General features: G+C 40.8%; 1 protein-coding gene across 1 annotated transcript in view; it reads right to left on the bottom strand.

Moving 5' to 3' along the window:
- The window catches only part of LOC109923349 (vesicular glutamate transporter 1), an 87,526-nt gene extending 73,569 nt beyond the window's left edge, over positions 1–13,957 (bottom strand). Inside the window, exon 1 of the mRNA XM_048617592.1 lies at positions 13,896–13,957. Within this exon, the coding sequence (XP_048473549.1) occupies positions 13,896–13,957 (62 nt within the window). The remainder of the gene's footprint in view (positions 1–13,895) is intronic.
- Positions 13,958–21,453: the final 7,496 nt, after the last annotated feature.

Raw genomic sequence — 21,453 nt, 5'->3', positions numbered from 1 at the left:
TTCTGCTCCTATGATGCTGCTTGGCCTGCTGTGTTCATCCAGCCCTGCACCTTGTTGCCTCAGATTCTCCAGCATCTGCAGTTCCTACTATCTCACATTCATGAGAGATACTAGGAAGCACAGAAGGGGTTACAGATGTTTGGAATTATTTTCTATGAATGGATGCCAGATCAGTTGTTAATTTTAAATCTGAGATAAATTTTCATTAAACAAAGATACTAAGGGATATAGGTCAAAGGCAGGTAATATGGAGTTAGGCCACAGATCAGCCATGATCCCATTGAATGGCAGGCCAGGATTGGGGGCGCTGAATGGCCTACTTCTGTTCCTATGTTCCAACCTACCTCTCCCTCTTTAGTTCCTCTCTCTTTTCTGACCCTTCCTCTATTTTTTGTTGTTGTGGCACTGAGTTTGTAAATGTTTAGGCGGAGAAAAAATACCAAAGAGCTGGAGATGACATGAGGATTTATTTTATTATGCAGAAAGTGGTGAAGATCTGGAATGCACTGCCTGACAGTGGGGCAGAGGCACTTTCACTGATGGCTTTCAAAAAGCAATTGGATAATGTGCTGAAACGGTCATATTTACAGGAGTACAGAGAAAGGCAATGGGACTTGCTTAGTTTCCTTCACAGAGAGCTAGTACAAACTGAGTGGGCTGAATGACACCTCATGTTGCACCCATTCAATGGTGTTTTGGGCTAGTATAATGTACGGCACATACGGTATAACAATGGTAGGACCACAGACAGAGCTAATTGACTGACATGTCATCCAATCACAATGGGGCAAGAGCATCATGGGTTGGAAGGAGGCCCATGACGAAGTGTCATTCATGCCAGGCAAGGTGAGCCTGAGGTTTCCTGAGCGGTGGGGTATCAGACACCCTAAGGAGGAGTGCAACGGGGAGGTGGGGAGACTGGTTTTGGAGGTCAGATGGGGGGTGTGAGAGTTGCAAAGTTGGGGGAGGCATTGAAGGGGGTGAGGTGCATAGTGAGGGAAGGCACAATGTGGAGCGGGGAGAGGGACAAAGTGGAGGTGGGAGAAACACAACAAGGTGGGAGCGGCATGAGGGAGTGGAGGCACTAGAGGGAGATACAAGGGAGGGCACATGGTGGGGGAAGACTTAAAGGAGTGCAAGAGGGGAGCGCTCAATGGGGAAACACCAGACTGGGGTAAGGTTTACTCTTTGAGGGATGGGGTTGTCATGGATGACATCTCCCAAATATCTTTCCTGTCCTTTCGCCAAATTTGGTGAAAATAAACAACTTTCCCATTCTCGCTCACCTTGCACTGCCTGAGTGTTTTATGGCACACTGGGCACTGAGTGTCTCAATGGGCATAAATGTGAGCAGCCTAGTGGGCACTTTACACAGCCCACGCACCTCCATAATATGGAGAATGGGTCAGAGTTGGCATGGTCACATGTCACATCATGTTGTGCCTCTGTCTTACGAGCACACCACACTGAAAACACCAAGCCTGTGATATCCAGTCCCATGTCTGAAACTGACAATTTTTGCACAACCATTGTAACCTTTCTCCATAACTCAGATATTTTAATGGAATTCCTTTACAACATTTGTACGTCATAGCTCCATGTAATAGACCCATAGAATCATTGAGTCATACAGCACAGAAACAGCCCCTTCGGCCCGATCAGTCCATGCTGAACATAATCCAAAAACTAAACCAGTCCCACCAGTCTGTGCTTGATCCATATCCTTCCAAACATTTCGTACTCATGTACTTATCTAAATGTCTTTTAAACATTGTAACTGCATTCCTCCTGCATGACATGTGTTATGTTTCCCTATTGCTTTATTTACCCCTGTCCATTGTGAGAAATGCTCAAAGGCACAACATGTACAGTTACCTTCCAAGCCTCTGTGGAGAATGGAAAATTTGTCGTTAGGCTTAGCCCTTGCTCACACTACACTCCACTCAACTTCTGCATTACCAGGACGTTCAGTGAAATGTTGCAGGCCAGCACAAGTATGAAGTGCTGAAAAGGCTTCTAACTGCTCTTCCTCTGAGGCCAAATTACCACTTGCACCACACAGCATTGTGACTTCAGGCAACAGGGGAGCATCCTGTTGTGACTCCTGGGTTAGTGAAAATTAGGAGGAGGCACAAGAGTTTGCATGTTCTCCCCATGTCTGCGTGGGTTTCTTCCAGGTGCTCTGGTTTCCTCTCACAGTCCAAAGATGTGCAAGTTAGAGGATTGGCTATGCTAAATTCTCCATAGTGTTCAGGGATGTGCAGGTTAGGTGTGTGAACTATGGGAAATGCAGGGACAGGGTAGAGAATGGGTCTGGGTGGGATGCTCTTCAGAAGGTCTATGAGGAATTATTGGGCCGAATGGCCTGTTTCCACACTGTGGGGATTCTATGAGTCTGCAACAATGAAGTCGTCTGATCAAACATGAGAAACTAGGAAATTCTCTGCACAGCAGTGGTTTAGCGGTGGGGTAAACACTGCTGCCTGTTTGTTCTCTACCCTGCAATCTTCCATTCTCTTCACAAGCTGTGTAGGGGTGGAGACTCCTCTAACTGGTAACCCCACCATATGTCTCTGTCAACTTCACATGCTGCAACTGAGGTATCCTTTTCTCTAAGCCATGTTTCTCTGTTTTGTAGGATGCAGTATCCAAGCAGACTACATTTTCCAAAAGTCTGTAATCACCGATATCTAACATTATTCCTGGCTGCTGCTAACTGCTGTATAAGTTCTGTAGAGACAGCAGGAACTGCAGATGCTGGCGAATCTGAGATATCAAGGTGTAGAGCTGGATGAACAGAGCAGGTCAAGCAGCATCAGAGGAGCAGGAAGGCTGACGTTTCAGGCCTAGACCATTTCTGAAGAAGGGCGTAGGCCCGAAACGTCAGCCTTCCTGCTCCTCTGATGCTGCTTGGCCTGCTGTGTTCATCCAGCTCTGCACCTTGTTATATCTATAAGTTCTGCAATTTGTTTTTTTCATTTCTGGCTCCTGGCATCTGAATTTTCAACATTTGACTGAAGACACATTTAAACCCTAACAGTTTATGTTTTAACTGGATGCTCTCTCTTTGACTGGACTGTTGGTTTGTTTTTAATTCATTCACTGTGTCACTGGTTAGACCATCATTTATTGCCTATTCCAGAGGGCATTTAAGAGTCAATCACATCACTGTGGGTCTGGAGTAAAATGTACTGCAGACCAAGTAAGGACTGCAGTTTCCTTCCAGATGGGTTTCCCCCAAACAAACATTTCATGGTCATCACCAGACTATTAATTCCATATTTTTATTGAATTCAAACTCCACCATCTGCGGTGGCAGAATTTGAACCCAGATCCCTGAACATTACCTGGATCCTTTGGTTAACAGTCCAGTGATAATACCACAAGGTATTCACCTCCCAATGTTGTGGCTGTCTGCAAATGCTTGACATTATTTGTAGCCCTCTCTCACACGTGCAAACACCCCTCCATCCCCAGTCTTCAGATTAAATTTTAAAGAAAGTTTGGGACTCAGAATGTTTCTTGATCACCCCATTGTCAACGGGAGATCTCTTTATGTTGTGACTCTTAAGGGACTACTCACACCTTTGAATTCAATATGTGGTCACGCCTCCTCAAAACAATTCCACCGTCATGAAAATTATCACGCCTGGCTCAAGAAGATGTCATCAGAAATCACACGACAGCAGGTCATAGTCCAACAGGTTTATTTGAAATCTCAAGCTTTCGCAGCGCTGCACCAATGCTCCGAAAGCTTCTGATTTCAAATAAACCTGTTGGACTATAACCTGGTGTCGTGTGATTTCTGACTTTGTACCCCCCCCAGTCCAACACCGGCACCTCCACATGAAGATGTTGGACTGTTTTCTTCTTCCAAGTCATGTTGGCTCTTTAACGATTGAGTACGCTTGAAATAATAGTAACGCTGCTGAATCAAGTCATTAATGAGACGCCACACTTCACAATCCCAGGGCAAATTCATGAGTCTGTATCAAGCTCATATTATACTATCTATTCTGTGTATTCAGATCTCTCTCTTCACTATTCCAGTATAATTATCGCAGACACTGATTTCCTCACAAATTCTACACTAATTCCGCTATGAACTCTACATTCTATTTCCAATACACTTACATTAAAGTGCATTAAAGATGCGGACAATTGACATAAGAATAATGAAAGAGAAATAGCAAACTCTCAACTCTTCTCACACTCTGCTAAGCATTCATGGTCAATACCATTCAATTTAGCTTTGTGTTCACCATCTCTTTGGGACAAATTTATTACTCAGCACATCTTCCAGGTTTTTAAAAACACGGCTGAATGAATTTCATATATTCTACGCAGCCTCTTAATCTTAAGAAAACAATCTTGCTTTAAGCCTGCTTATGTAATGCATCCTATTTTTAGCAGAAATCTCATTTAATTCATTGTGTCCTAATGCCACAAACAGATCAAGATATTGAGTTACTGTGAACTTGCAATTCCACTCTAGTAACGGGAAGGAATATGATCTACACTCCAGTATGTAACAGTAATAGAGCAGACAGAACAATTCAGAATAGGGACAGAAGTTTGCATACAAATACAGGTGGATATTTGCAATGCAGCATAATAATAATATACTTTACACTGCAATATAGCACAGGAATGCTGTCAATACTTAATTATAGAAAAGTACTAGAGTCAACACTTCAGTATAGAGCAATGTTAGGATTTACGCTCTAATACATGTAATTATTAGATGCTATAGACAACTAAAAACAGTAATTAAACACTCCAATACAAAAACTATAATAGTCTGTATGCATGAAAGGAGACCATATTCTAATACATTAGAATCTATTCTTCACTAAAATACAGCAACAAGAAGCGTACAAAATAGTCATTGACAAAAGAGCTGAACTCAGGCCCACTTAGAATAACTGCTCTTCACATCAAAGCAGCACTTGACCAAGTGTGGTATGAAGGAGCCTTAGCGTGAATGGATATCACTGGCTGTAGCCACACTTAGCACAAAGCTGTGGTTGCTGGAAATCAGTCATCTCATTTCCCGGATATCTCTTCAGGAGTTCTTCAGGATAGTGATCTATACCAAACCATCTTCAGCTGCTTCATCACAATATTCACAAAAGATTGAACAATGACCAACACTACTTAGCTTTTGTCAGATGTTAAAGCAGCCCATGTCCACTTGCGGTAAGACATGGACAACATTCAATCTTGGACTTACAAGGTACAAGTGACATTCATATCACAAGTGCCAGGCAACAACTGTCTCTAACAAGACAGAATCTAACCATCTCCCCTTGTTCCATAGCCTTATAATCTCTGAATTCCATTACTTTAAACACCCTAGGGCTTATCATTATCCAGAAACTGAGCTGGACCAGCTATATAAATATTGTGGCTACAAGGACCATAAGGCAGGTCAGAGGCCAGAATTCTAAGCAAATAACTGATCTTCTGTCTCCCGAGTGCTTGCTCACCAACTACACAGTCAGAAGTGTGAAGGAATAGTCTCCACTTCCCTGGATGGCACAGATCTAACAACACTCAAAAAGCTCACAACATCCAGGACAAAGCAACCAACTTGATTAGTACCACATCCACCATCTTCAGCATTCACTCCTTCCATCACTGATGAACAGTGGTAACAACTTGTCCCATTTACAAGATGCACTGCAGCAACAAACAATGGTAACTTCCAACAGCGTATTCTAAATGCATGACCTCTACCACCTAGAAGGGCAAGAGCAGCAGATGAAAGGGACCACCACCAGCTGCACGTTTCCTTTTGGGTCACACAAATTCTTGATTTGTAACCATATTACCACTCCTGTCACTTGGTCAAAATCCTGGAGCTCCCTTTATAACAAGGTTGCTAGTATACCTATACCACATTGATATTGCAGTTTCAAGATGGTAGCTCACTGGCACATTCTCAAGGATGATTAGGAACGAGCAATAAATTCTGGCATGTTCAGTGATGCCTACATTCCATGAATGACTAATAAAAGTAAAAGATGTATTTGAGGGGAACTGGAACTACCAATGGAGCTTTGCATTGCTTACTATCAATAAAATGAGGCTAGAACCCAACTGTTCACAAGACATAACCAAGATACAAAATCATTGTTTGAGTTAATCAAATTATTATGTATTTAAAGTACCTATAAATAAATAAATAAAGCTTGGATGAATTTGCACAGGAACAACTTGAAAGATTATTTTCAAAAAGTGAGTTAATACATCGTAAATTTGTATGCTACAGCTGCCCTTCAATAATTTTAGTTCAGTTTCAGCCAATTCTACTTTGAAAGCTTGAACCTATATGATGGATTGGAATATTCCTTTACATCTGGACAAACATCACATTGGAAAATCAACTAAAAAGCAAGAATCCTCCAAAAGTCTTGGTGATTAATTCAGTTTTGTCAAAAATGTTTACTGAATCTTATAATTAAAAACTCTGTGCACTGATTAATTTTTGATGCATTCTAAACATGTGAACCAAAATAAATTTTTGTGGTGTTATCATCTCTGTATTGGATTACTTGTAAATAAATTGCATTATTAATTTTAACATGAACACATTTTTTTGTCAATGGACTGCGCATTATTTTAGAGTAGTCAGAAAAGCATTTTGCATAGTCTTTGTAAAAAGGCAACTGTTAACCCTTTGACTCCCTATAACAGTCACTGGGCTTGATTCTGAGATAGTCAATTTGATTGGATAGCGTTACAGGTGTACAGAACTTGTGTTGCCTGATATTGAAACCTTCCACTCTCATGGACAATTTGATCCACATTATTAATTCCATTATCAATCCTTCAAAGGAAATTTTAGACCCCTTGCGTTATCTTTAATTAAATGGCTTCAGTGGTCCCTTTAATTGTTGAGTATTTAATTGTTAGAAAAAGAAAGACCCATTAATGCCACAAATTCTCAGTTTCCGTGAAGAAATCAGTTTCAGTGGGAGACTGTACTGCTTCGAAGACTGCCACAAAAGGATGGTAATGTGGCCCGAAATGGTAGGTGCTGTGCTTTCATGTCCATTTGCACATTATCCTGTTTTTGATCAGTGTGGGAATATAAGTCAACCCCACATCCTGGAAGAATTTAGATTCGTACCAGTATAGGTTCACTTATAGAAGCTGAATGTTTGTCAAGAAGTTGAAACTTTTGAAATCATCAAACTCCTTAAAATTAATTAAACAATAAACAGATCACCATACTATTACTCTCTCAGTGCAGAGAGCTAACTTGTGGTGGTTTAACTTGAGGGTCACCACACTTCAGGCAACAGGGGAGCATCCTAATTAACAACCTCAGGCTGTGTGAGATTTGAACCCATACTGTTGGCATCATCTGAGCTAACTGACCCCCAGCAGCTATTTAGCTCAATGTAAGGGATAAGGTGACAAATTACTTGCCTGCAAAAAAAAGAAGATATTTTCAGTATTGAGACTGATGGACAGATTAGGTAACTGTTTTGGACAATTATCTCTCAGTGTACATTTTAACATCCCTTTAAATAGAAGTGATGTTGCCTTTAATCCCATAAAGGAGTAATATATTTGTCTGAATTACATAATCATTATTGTCTAAAAGTCTGCTGGCAGTATTTTGTATATAGTTCTCTCCTCCATGGCTTCAAATGTACAATGTCTATCCACAAACCTTTGTTTAAATTCACAATATGTTTGCTGGGTCAAAATCAGGAATGCTGTCCAACAGCATCATAGATTAATCTTCAGCTGCAGCAGTTCAGGTACAAAGCCCGCCACCAATGTTCCTAATTACTGGAAAGATAATTCTTTAAAATCAAGGCCACAGTTGTATGGTAACTTAAGGGGGCAGAATTATGACACAACTTGCGTGGCGACTTTTGGATTTCCAGGTGGTCATACAGCTTTGAGGGAACAATGCCTACCACCAACTTATCAAGAACATCTAGGGATGAACAATAAATGCCAACCTTGCCAATGATGCCCATACTCTGGAAAGTGATAAACTAAGATTTACATAGAATCATAAAAAATTAGATTGCAAGTACAGTGATGAATGAGGAACCCAAATGGAATGCAGGCTTTTATTGCGAAGGAATGGGATGAAGTATAAAAATGGGGAGGTCTCACTACAAATGTACAGAGCATTGGTGATGCAGCATCTGAAGTATGGTACACAGTTTCAATCTCATAAGTAAAAGGAAAATACTCGCTTTAGAAGCAATTCAATGATGATACTCTTCTGAAATGAAGGAGTGTATGATGTGATGGAAAGTTGAGCAGTTTGGGCTAATGATTAGCGTTTAGAAGATTGAAGGGCAAGTTGATTAAAACATGAGTTCCAGAGGGGTTTTGATAGAGTAGGTGTTAAAAGGGATAGTTTCCTTATGGGAGATCTATAACTAGGGGACACAGGTTATAAATAAGGTATTTATTATTTAAAGTGGCAGTGAGGCAGAATTTCTTTTCTCAGAAGAAATCCTGGATGAGCCCTGATTGCTTGCCTTCAGTTGGGAGGCACAATGACACAATGGTTATTAGCACTGTTGTCACACAGCATCAGGGACCTCTGTTCAATACCAGCCTTGAGCACCATCTCTGTGTGGAGTTTGCATGTTCTCCATGAGTCTGTATGGGCTCTTGCAGAGTGCTTTGTTTTCCAGAGTCCAAAGATGTGCAGGTTAGATGGATTGGCCATGCTAAAATTGCCCTGTAGTGTGCAGGCTAGGTAGATTAACAATGGTTAGTGTAGGGTTACAGGGATAGGGTGGGTGTGGATGGGATGCCATTTGGAGAGTTGGTGCAGACCAATGGGCCAAATGGCCTCCATCTACACTGTAGGGATTCTAGAAGATTATTAGTCTACCCAAAGAGCAACGGATTGAATATATCAAAGCCGAGTTAGGCAGATTTTTGATTGATGATGGAGTCAAGATTTATGAGGGTGGCACAGACAGGAAAATGGATTATTACGACAATCAAATCAGCTGTGATGCTTAATGATGAAGCAGGGGCATTAGGCTGAATGCTTATATTTGTTATTCTATTAAAAATGAAGGAGAGGGCCCCAGTTAATAGTTAACTCTCACCCAACACCTTTAAAACAGATTACCTGGTCATTGCATATAGAATTTGGTGGGATTTTGCTATGCAAACATTGGTTGCTGCATTTCCTACACTTAAAAAAAAAGATGCTGTGTGATTGGCTGTTGAATGCTTTGGGAGGTCCTGTGACGGAGGAAGATGGTACATAAATGTAATTTCATTCTTCCGTTCAGAATTGCAAGTTTTCCCATTGTGAATAGCAGAACTAGAGAGATAGTTGTTAGTGTTAAACAGCCCTTGCAGGAAGGGATATGCATTCCTGAACAGATTTCCCTTGGGCTGTTCTCTGATCAGAATATGTGAAAACCAAGAACTCAATATTTTAGAAAAATTCTTTTCCTGGAATATTAATATTATTGACAAATCCACTTATATTATAGCCCGTCCCTTAATTGTCCTTGAGAGGGTTGTGATGAACTGCCTTGTTGAACCATGGTAGACCCTATGGTGTCGGTGCCCTATAATGCTGTTAACGAGGGAATTGCAGGACATTTACTCAGTGAAGATGAAATAATGACAACTGAACTCGGATTAGACAACCATAGTTTCCACTTAATTATTAATAGGGTCAGAATATTTGCCTCTGTATTCATCCAGCTCACATACACCAAAGACAATAGGCTGGGTTTTTATTTTCCTTAGAGCAGAGGAGGCTGAGGGGAGATCAGATTGAGATACACACAATTATGAGGGACATAGACAGATTGTGAGAATCTTTTCCCCATGGCAGACATGTCTAAGATCAAAGGGCATAGGTTTAAGGTGAGGAGCAAATAGCTTAAAGGAGATCTAAGAGAAAAAAAATCACCCATGAATATGGAATAAAAATTGAAAGAACTGCAGATGCTGTAAATCAGGAACAAAAACAAAATTGCTGGAAAAGCTCAGCAGGTCTGGCAGCAGTTGTGAAGAAAAAAAAATAGTTAATGTTTCAGGTGCAGTTAACTTTTTTGTTTCCCTTCACAGATGCTGCTAGACCTGCTGAGCTTTTCCAGCAACTTCTGTTTTTGTCACCCATGAATATGGAACGTGCTGCCTGAGAGGTTGGTGGAAACAGGTACTCTCTAACATTTAAAAAGCATCTGGATGACCACTTACGATGCTAGGGTTTAGCAGGGTTTGGGATAGTATGGGATTAGTAAATGGGATTAGTATAATTTGGCCAGTAATAGACATGGTGGGCTGAAGATCCTGTTTCTATGCTGTATGACTCCGTGACAGCATAAAATATTGACTCCCAATAAGTCACTCTAATGAAGTGTTTTTATGTTTGCTTTTCTTGCCTGTGCGCGTGTTACAGAAGCTAAATCGTTCTCCAGACATGTAGAGAAGGAATTACAGACAGGAATTCAATTGCAGGGTTTGACAGATCACATCTGGATTCTTTTTCTGGTCAAGGCCGGGAATCTATTTGGGAATATTAGGTGTTTGACGGATGAAGAATGGTCAGAGATGAATGACCAAAAAGGGGGTTGAAACTGGTGTAAGATTGACCCCGTTATTTCGGGACATCACAGGGTCAATGACATTGGCTCGTAATCAGCTGCCTTCCCTGCCCCGTCTCCCTCCTGGACTTGGGCCATGTGGATACTAATCTTGTCCTTGTACTACCAATAAATTCAACAACCTATTCATCAAGGATAATCCGCGCCATGGACGATAAATATGACTTTGGAATTAAATATGAAGCGAGCTATAATCCTCAACAGAAGAAGGGTCACAGGAGCCCAAACGTTAACTCTGTTTCTCTCTCCACAGACGCTGACAGACGTGCTGAGTTTCTCCAGCAATTTCCATTGTTGTTTCAATATTACATCAGGCTGAATGGCACTGTTTTGTTCTGAAGAAGGGTCCAGACCCGGAACGTCAGCCTTCCTGCTCCTCTGATGCTGCTTGGCCTGCTGTGTTCATCCAGCTCTACACCTTGTTATCTCAGATTCTCCAGCATCGGCAGTTCCTATATCCCTTACTGTTTTGTTCATGGTCTCTTTGCCTGAATGGGCTGGTGTAGAAATATATCCTATTTCTTCCCAGTAAAAAGTAGGGAGGCGGCTGTTTCTGTCAAAATCACAGACCGGGCGCAGAGGGGAACACGGAAGGATAAATAAATGATGTGTTCTGCCTTTCAAATCTCATAGACAACAAACATCTCTGACCTACACACAGACACGTCCAATAATTCAACTTGATTATATGCAAATAAAATCTGTCCAGCCCATAACAAATCGATAACGTTAATTATTAACGACTGTCATGAATATTCGCCAAACTGTACGATATTCTTACGAGACCACTGACAATTTAATTAAAGTCTTGCAGAATTGAGAGAATTATTTGATTCCCATCCAGCATTGATACCGAATATTATTTATCTATCTCAGCCCAGGTACATTTCACATGGAAGTTAGGAAACCAAAAGTTGCTCCGATAGAAGGAATATTTCAGGGTCGCCCTGGCGCCAACTTATCGTACGAATTTCCGCAAAGCGGAATTCCGAGGCTCCTGACAATGAACAAACCCAGCTTTTAGGATGGGCCGCTATTCAGGGAATCGCCCTTAGCCCAGAAGGAGAGTGGATAATTTGCAAGCTTAGCGCCGTTCGCTAAATTTCTACTTTCCAAATTTCGTTATACCTGGGCTCACAGATCTGGGAGTTTCCCCAGTTTTCCCCAGATCTGTGAACCCAGGTATAACGAAATTTGGAAAGTAGAAATTTAGCGAACGGTGCTAAGCTTGCAAATTGATAAAAACCGCTTCTGTTTTGCGGTTTCCGTTGCAATGGAAGGGATTCTCCGCTTGAGAATGGCAAAAGGAACGGGAAAATTCAGCATTTTATGTCTGTGAAGCTCCTAAATAATTTAAACAACCCGGCTGGCGCCTGTTAAACACTCAGCGGCCAATCCCCCCACAGATTTCTTCTCAGATCAATTTAAATCCGATTGGAATTTAAAATCCACTTCTTCATTAGGGAATGGGGTGCTTTTAAAGTTTATAGTGCCTTTCCCCAAACGTTTTAATGCAACAAAGAGGCGCTAGATGTGGGATCAGACAGTTCTCAAATGCCAGCACTCCCCCAACGCGCTGCAGTATTAATAAATGATCATTTATACATGAACGAGGGCTGTTCATCTGCTGCTGGGATTTGAGAGAGGGAAACGATATACACAGACACTCAGAAAATCGTAGGGTCAATACATATTTAATCAGAGTTCGCTCGCTGCTTTGGTCGGGAGCTATTTCAAATCTGTTTCCCCTTTCTAAAATTACAACCCCGTGTCAAACTCACAAAACGGATTAGATCCATAATGTGTTTTTAAGGCTATCAGAGTAATCACTCTCTGACAATCATAAGCATATTACATGCTGCTGGACGTATAGGTGCAGATTAACCTGCAAATTTGTACAAATTCTGCTGAAAAAAATCAATTTTTTTTGTATGTGTGTGTGTGATTGTACATAGCTGAAATGCACAAGAGGGTACGGGAAGGGAACAGTTTGCGCCTCATTGTTATCAGCCGGAAATCATGCACTCAACAAGAATTTCAGTAGTGTCAGCAAGAGAGGAATAAAAAAAAAGGGGGGGACTCCCTTCGAGTAACTCCATTCTTAATCAGAGTAGAAGTGTCAGAAGGCAGTTAATAGTCGATGAAAGGGATTGAAACAATATCTGATCATTCAAACAAAATCCGACCGTTAAATTCCAACACTGCAAAACGAACCAGAAACTCGCGTTCATTTAACAATGAAGGAAGGCAAATATTTGGAAGGAAACATGTTGCGGTTTAATGGCTCCCACCTTCGCTCGGTGTCTCTGATTCAGAGATAATCGAGGTCCAGTGTGTAAAGACAGCACAGAGCCAATAAAACCTTTGTTAAGTTGTTTGTGAAATGATTGCAAATTGACATGGATTAAATCCGAATTTTTGGGGCCCGGCGCCTGTGCAGTCTCCCCTACGTTGTATTCTCCTTCACTCTGGTGTAAAGTACACTGCGGGTAAATTCTTCCTGTCCAGTCATGGCAAGGCCCTGTTTGACTTTGTGAAGGAGCGGGCGTGCCCTTGCTGATTGGTCAAGGAGACATCTTTCGTGTTTTTTTAACAAAAAATGTTGGAAGGTGCGTTTGATTTTGGAAATCGTGTTTAGTAATTTGGTAAGGTACAGGTTGGAAAGGTGACAAAATGTCCAGTATACTGGTGGATGAGCCCATAGTGACACACAGATGAATTGCAAAAGTATTAACCTACAAGCCGCTTGTTCGAAAAGCAATGCAGGAATTAGTGCAGTAGGAAATGAAACCGATATATTTGCATTTAACTTCGGATGTGGGAAGTTTCAAGCTTCATTTATTTCTGGTTTCCAATTCTAATCTCCATCATAACAAACGCGCCGTGTAACGAATATTTTAAAACAAAATCTAATCGAACGAATGTTTAGAATTGGATCGTTTTATATTTTTAAAGAGTGTTCACAGAAAAACGTTGATAGGGAAAGCCCGGGTCCGTGCATAATGTTTCTAAGAGGATTTCTGTCGCTTACAGAAATATGGAAAGGAGGAAAAAAAAGACAGGGGTTACAAAGATAATACTCGAGAAATTTAATTAGAAGAAAATTTTAACACCTCCTTAGAAACCGCGGAAAAAAAATCCCAACAGCCTTGAACCAAAAAGAAGCGACAGGACCGGCGTGTACAACGAACAATCATTTTTGATTAATAATTATATCCAACGCTGCATGAATTATTTACAAAGATTTTTGTGAGGGAGTAGAAACAAACTCACCTGTGTAAGTGCCCCAAGGTGTCCCCTGCTAATTTCTTCAATTGCTCTTTCCTTATCTCCATAACTCTGACCAATAACGTTAACCGGCGATGTTATTCTAAGCGGAGCACCTTAAAACAATTCCAATTCCAATCATCACGGAGCTAAAGGCCGACTGCTATAGTACAATACTCCAAGAAGTTTACAAACAGAGACCTTTTTTTTGCCAGTGTCCTTGGCGTTATCTATTGATTTATGGCAGCGGAGAAATAGCGCGCCCCGTGGACCAGATTGCAAAAGAGATACATGTTTCTCTTCCTGCAGACTACATGTGATCAAGCCACATTTGCTTGATCCATAATATCACGGATCAGCCGGTGATGGGGGAGGCTGTACAAACCTTGCACCCCCAAGTGTATGGAATGTTTCATTAGAATTGGGGAGCGTCTTTCGATTGAAAAGTGGTCCAGGTGAAGTTGCTGAGCAGGTCCGTGTGAGTAATTCAGCACCGGGACTGTTGGACAGCTCCCAGCGCGTATTTCAGCACCACGGCTAGCTCACGCCCATGCCTCGCCCTCTCCCACCTTCTGAAACTTTTCAGACAGCAGGGAAGCACGTAATTCCAGGGCCTGGGCTTAGCTTGAAACTTCATGGAGTTTGCCAACCGTTTGCCGTCTTCTGCCATCGCTCATTGCTATAGTGGGCGAACGCAGTTTGTCATTGGATGCCCGCTCTGACAATCACCGCTATCTGGCTGGATTGGTTTCCTAAAGTGGATGCTATGGTAACCAACTGAGATTTGATCATCTTAACTGCTGGGAACATATGGTCACACAATACAGGCTGACGGTGTGAAGCAATGCACCTAACTATCTGTGTATCTAGACAAAAAAGAGCATTTCTGCTCCTGGTAATGTGGGGCATTAAATACGAGACCATCGCTGATAAATCAAATTAAGAATTCAGGAGAAACCTCTTTAGCCTAGAGAGTGGTAAAATGTGGAATTCGCTACCACAGGGATGTGGTTATGATGAATTGCCTAGAGCTATTTAACCAGAAGCTAAATAAATATGAGAGAATAATGAAGGAATAAAAGAATATATTGATAATGTGAAATGAGCTCAAATGAAATGTGCAGAGCGTAAATATTGGCATTGATTAATTGGATTGAATGGTCTCCTGCTCACTATTTTGCACAGTTCTCTCCAGATTTTGAACACCTCAATCAAATTTCTTCTGAGTCCTCATTTCTCCAATGTAAACAGGCCTAACTTCTCCAATCAATCTTCATAACTGAAAGTCCTCTTCTCTAGAACCATTCATGTGAATCTATTCTGCAATATCTCCAATTTTTAACATTTTTATAAACCTATCCATGATGAAAGATTATGAACCTGAAGTACCAACTCTGTTTATCTCTCTATCAATGCTGCTCAACACCAGAGAATTTCCAACATTTCAAATTTGTATGTAAGAGACTTTATTTGGCAAAGGAATGAGAAACAGATCCTAGATGCTCTGGTCAATATTTATCCTACAATAAAAAAAATCATAAAACTAGATGATTGAGTTTTTATCATATTGATGTGGGAACTTGATGTGTGCAAATTGGTTGCTATGTTTCCTACATTACAACATTGACCACACTTCAGAAAAACTTTATTGACTGTAAAGCACTTTGGGATGTCCAGTTGTCATGACAAGACTGTATACTGTAAATCCAAGTACGTCATTCTCCTTTTTATAAGAGAATCAGATATCATCAATTTGTACTTTGAAGTGAGTTCATTGTTGATAAATGTTTGTCTTGTTTGCAATGAGTATTTAGTGCACAATAACTCCCAGGCAAACTATGCCAGAGATTCTGATTTTTCACATGAGATTTCCAAGTTATGATTGAATTTGCTTCTACATACCCTTAAAGATTGCACACCATAGCATGCTGTATTAGAAATAATCTCCTTACCTCCCTTCTGGTTCTTTTGCCAATTTTCTTCAATGAATTTAAACTCTGCCAGCTGCCACAGTAGGATTTGTATCCACTTTCCCAGACCATTACACCTGAACTATCAGCCCACATTACATTGCAACAATTTCTGTCAAATTTGGGATGGGGGCTTGGCCTATGAGGAAAGAATAGGCTCAGCTTACATTCCCCTGAATTTCGAAGAATAAGAGGGTCTTATTGAAAGATACAAAAAATTCTTAAATGGACCAGCCAAGGCATATGTTGGGAAGATATTTCATTGACTGTAGAGATCTAGAAGACACACAAACAAGCAACAAGAATAGGCCATGCAACAACTGGGGTCTTCTCCACCATTTAATAAGATTATGGCTGATCTGATTATAACGTCAAATTTGCATTCTCATCTATCCCTGATAACCTTTTACCCCTCTGGCTTACAAAATATCTATCCACCTCTGTCGTAAAAATATTCAAAGACCTTGCTTCCGCCATCTTTTCAGCTCCAGCCCTCTGAAAGGAAACAACCTAATTGCTGTTTTAAATGGACATACCCTGACTTTTACACAGTGACCCCTAATTTTGATTCTCCCCTAAGGGAAAATATCCTTTCCACATCTACTGTATCAAGAACCTTCAGGACTTTATGTATTTCAATCAATTTATAGTATTGCTGATCCTAACTTGTTGAATTTTAGCAAGAAGGATAAAAAGACCATATTAGTATGAAGTCACACAACACCAGGTTATAGTCCAACAGGTTTATTTAAAATCATAAGCTTTTGAAGCACTGCTCCTTCATCAGGTGAAGTGGAGCCTATATATTCTGATCCAGTGTGCCTCCCTCCACTCCACCTGATGAAGGATCAACACTCCAAAGTTTGTGATTTTAAATAAACCTGTTGGACTATAACCTGGTGTCATGTGACTTCTGACTTTGTTCACCCCAGTCCAATACTGGCATCTCCACATCAATTCAATTACCTGTTAGTCTTCTAAGCTCCAGTAGATATATGTCTAGATTTTCTTCATAAAATAAACCACCTATTCCAGATTTTAGAATGGTAAATAAAATAAAGAAATGAGGATGCTAGAAATCTGAAACAAACACAAAAAAAACTCAGCACGTCTGGTAGCATCTCTAGACAGAAAGCAGAGTTAACGTTTTGAGACCAGTTATCCTTCTTCAGAATAGTGTTCTGAATTTGTTGGTAAACATTGTCTGAACTGCTTCAAATGCATTTGCATCCTTCCTTAAATATGGTGACTAATATTCTACATAGTATTCCAGATTTGGTCTCACCAGTACCCTGTCTAAGTGAAGTATTACCTCTGTATTGAAGTTCCCTCACAATAGATGATAGTATTCTATCAGCTTGCCTGATTAATCCTGTGCTTTATGCGGTTCATGAATTAGGTCACCCAGATCCCTCTGCATGTTAGAGCTCAGTAACTTCTGCCCATGCTCATATGATGTGGAGATGCCAGTGTTGGACTAGGGTGGACAAAGTCAGAAGTCACATGACACCAGGTTATAGTCCAACTGGTTTATTTAAAATCTCAAACTTTTGGAGTGTTGATCCTTCATCAGGTGGAGTGGAGGGAGGCACACTGGATCAGAATATATAGGCTCCACTTCACCTGATGAAGGAGCAGTGCTTCAAAAGCTTATGATTTTAAATAAACCTGTTGGACAATAACCTGGTGTTGTGTGACTTCATGTTAATATGGTCTTTTTATTCTTCTTGCTAAAATTCAACAATTTAGGATCAACAATAATATAAATTACATATTTTTTTCATTAATCTGTTAATAATAAAATAACTTCTTTACTCGGAGTGTTATGGATCTTTGAAATTGTTTACCTGGCAGGGCTAAGCATGCTCAGACAATGAATACATTCAAAACAGTGATTGATATATTTTTGGATGAGGAGACTTAGCGATATAGGGATATTGTAAACTGTTGGATGCAGAGTAGAACATCATTCATAACCACATTGAATAGGGCAACAAACTCTTATGACTGAATGGTCTTCACATCCTGCATTTTTATATTTTTACAAGGGAACTCTGTGCATGTGTGTGTGTGTGTGTGTGTGTGTGTGTGTGTGTGTTTGTGTGTGTGTGTGTGTCTTTCAGACATTTTAATATCTAGTCTCCTGGATATCTGGGAAGTTAAAATAATGAAGAAACTTAATACGTTTCTGAATGAGGTTGTGACCAGGGGTTACCACAACATCCTTATTATTGGCGACTTTCAGATTTAAATATGTTCCTAGCTACACAAACCATGGGACTGCAAATGCACAATTTATTAATCAAATAGGCACGGACCATTCGGTGTTTATGTATATTTATTGCTTTGTGGGATAGATAGATAGATAGATGGATAAATTTAGATAGAGATAATGAGAAGTATCAATGCATGAATATTTATAAGAAAAAACTAAGATTCTGAGAGATCAATTGATTTGTCGGTTTCTTTTGCATTATTCAGTGATGTCTCCTTTGGGTTATTTATCCATGAGTGGGAATGATTGCCCATTGGCTAGGCAGTCTTACCTCAGTGTGTGCTCCAAATACTTTAATAATAGATGGAAGAATAAATGGATGATGTAAAGTGCTTCCAATATTAAAAATACATTTCAGCAGGATCCATCCCATGATGCTGTGAGCTCTTACTATATTTGGTCAGAGTGCTCTGTAAGCTACATCACACCAAACACAGCTTGCAAACCACAAAGGATGTGCTTCAAAAGGAATAGAACATTTCTGGAGCATTGAACAACACAGCGATACAATGCAAAGGAAAGGCAAGGTGACAGCTGCAGGGAAGGTGCACAGACAGACAGCTGCTTACTAACAGGATGGGGTTCCTATCTAGGTCTGGCTGCACTCTTTGCCTCATGGTCCCAGTGCAACACAGGAGTAGCAAAAAAAAACAGGAGTTGCTGGAAAATCTCAGCAGGTTTGGCAGCATTTGTGAAGAGAAATCAGAGTTAATGTTTTGGATCTGGCAACCCTTCCTCAGAACTGTTCTGTCACCGGACCCGAAACGTTAACTCTGATTTCTCTTCACAGATGCTACCACGCCTGCTGAGATTTTCCAGCAACTTTTGTTTTTGTTCCTGATTTAAAGCATTTGCAGTTCTTTTGGTTTTTTTTAAGCTATAGCAAATTCACACTGCAGACATGTCAGGAAGCAAACATGACCTGCCTAATACAGTTCAATCAGTGCTGCCATGGACATAAATCATCCTTTCCAACTTTCCCCACTCCTTTATTGACAACCTCTGGCTCACCTCTTCAACTGTTTTCTTCTTTGGTTGGGTGTTGATATTCGGTTTGGTCACTGTTGTGAAGCATTTTTCATTAGCCTGCTGTTGCCATTCATCTCAATAAATCCAAGCCAGGCTTTTGGATTCACATGAGCAACCTCTCAGTTTTTCTCAACACAACAAATCCATCAACCATCCATCCACATTTTCCCTTCGTGTACTTACAGATTAAAGACATTGATGCTATCTTCATTATTCATTTACAGGACATGGATGTCACTGGCTAGACCCAATATTTATTGTCCATCCATAATCGCCCAGAGAAAAGTTAATAATATGCAGGCCAGACCAGGTTAGGGTGGCAGATTTCCTTCCCTAAAGGAATTTAGTGAACCATTTGGGTTTTCTTCACGAATCAATAATGGTTACATGGTCACCATTAGGCCAGATTTTTATTGAATTCAAATTTTACCGTCAGCTATGGTGGGATTCAGGCATTGATGTGAAATTCTGGATTGCTCATCTAGTGACATTATTACTATACCATTGCTTCCTCTATTTTTCTCAACTATTCCTTCTTTTATTGGCATTCCAAATTCTCGTTACTCCCTGGAGAAAGTTGCTACGGAATTGAAAGCATCACCCTTTGAGGTGGAACAATGGTACAAGTGGTAATATCACGAGGATAATAAGTCAGCCCTCGTTTGATGTTCTGGCAACTCAAGTTCAGATTTCCCATTCCATGGCAGTTGAACACTTCAAACTCAATGAATTAATAACTCTGGAAGTAAATGTCCCATCTTTGCAATAGTGACCATGAAATTGTTGTCAAAAATTAGATTAGAAATTAATTGTGTTCAATATGACTTTCAGGCATGAGTCAAGGGTTGGGGAGCTACATCAGAGTCCAATAACCAGGTGAGGAGCTGGGGATCCAGGCCAGAGGCAACAAGGGGACCCACGATTTCTGTCCCTGCCACTACCTTTAAGGAAGGACAGCTGCCTTCCTTTCCTGGTCCACCCTACATGTGACTCCACACCCACGGCAATGTGGTTGTATCAAACTGCTGAAGTGAGTTTTGGCACTGAAGTTGTACATTTCCCAGGCGCTCTGTGATGTGCCAACCTAGTGTCACACTTCAGTTGTGTCAAAGGGCTCGTGAATCCTGGAGGGTAATGTAGCTGATCCTGGTCCTGTTTTCTAAGGAAACCACTGCAGATGGATTGGCATATGGTGGCCAGGGAGGGCCAGTTGTCTCATTGCGTGTGCTAACTATTTCAAGGGTGTCAAACCGCAGTGAATCTGACAGCGATCGCCTGAGTGATTGGAGACCAGGAATCAGACTAAGAATGCTCCTTTGCCTAAGATATGATGTGGAGGTGCTGGTGTCGGACTGGGTGGACAAGGTCAGAAGTCACACGACACCAGGTTATAGTCCAACAGGTGTATTTGAAAACACAAGCTTTCTGAGTGCTGCTCATTTGTTAGGTGACGAAGGAGAAGCGGTCCGAAAGCTTGTGATTTCAAATAAATCTGTTGGACTATAAACTTGGGGTCATATAGGGGAGGCAATGGCCTAGTGGTATTATTGCTGGACTGTTAATCCAGAGACCCACCACAGCCGATGGTGGAATTTGAATTCATAAGAACATAAGAACTAGGAGCAGGAGTAGGCCATCTGGTCCCTCGAGCCTGCCCGGCCATTTAATAAGATCATGGCTGATCTTTAATAATTCAATAAATATCTGGAATTAAAAATGCAATGAAGACCCTGAATCCATTGTCAGTTGTTGGAAAAACCCATCTGGTTCACTAATGTCCTTTGGGAAAGGAAACTGCCATTCTTAACTGGTCTGGCCTACATGTGACTCCAGACCCACAGCAATGTGGTTGACTCTTAACTGCCCTGTGGGCAGTTAGGGATGGACAATAAATGCTACCTGGTCAGCAGTGCCCTCATCCTGTGAATGAATAAAAAAAATTGACTTCTGCCCATGCTTAAGATAGGCACCAGAATGTTTAAAACTATAAAGATGAGAAGCAGGAATGCTGGAAGAGGAGGGAATAGAACAGGCTTTAGCAATGGCTGTGCAAAAATGTAATAAGCAGGTTCGATGGAAAAGTAAACAGGCACAAAGGATTAAAGGCGATGAAGGGTTAGAGGTCACGGGGCTGATGAGTTGTCAAGTGAAATATTCTCAGCCTGCTATAATCACTCCAGGGAAATCATGACCAATAATCTAATCAAGATGATCAGATAACAAAATTAAACAATGAGAAGAGCTCAGGCAGTTTATAACAGACATCTGAGAGATTATTGTTGTAGCATTT

Source organism: Rhincodon typus, chromosome 37 (genome assembly GCF_021869965.1).
Source record: "Rhincodon typus isolate 14 chromosome 37, sRhiTyp1.1, whole genome shotgun sequence".
NCBI classification, from domain to species: domain Eukaryota; kingdom Metazoa; phylum Chordata; class Chondrichthyes; order Orectolobiformes; family Rhincodontidae; genus Rhincodon; species Rhincodon typus.
This window is presented reverse-complemented; position numbering and strand designations above follow the sequence as displayed.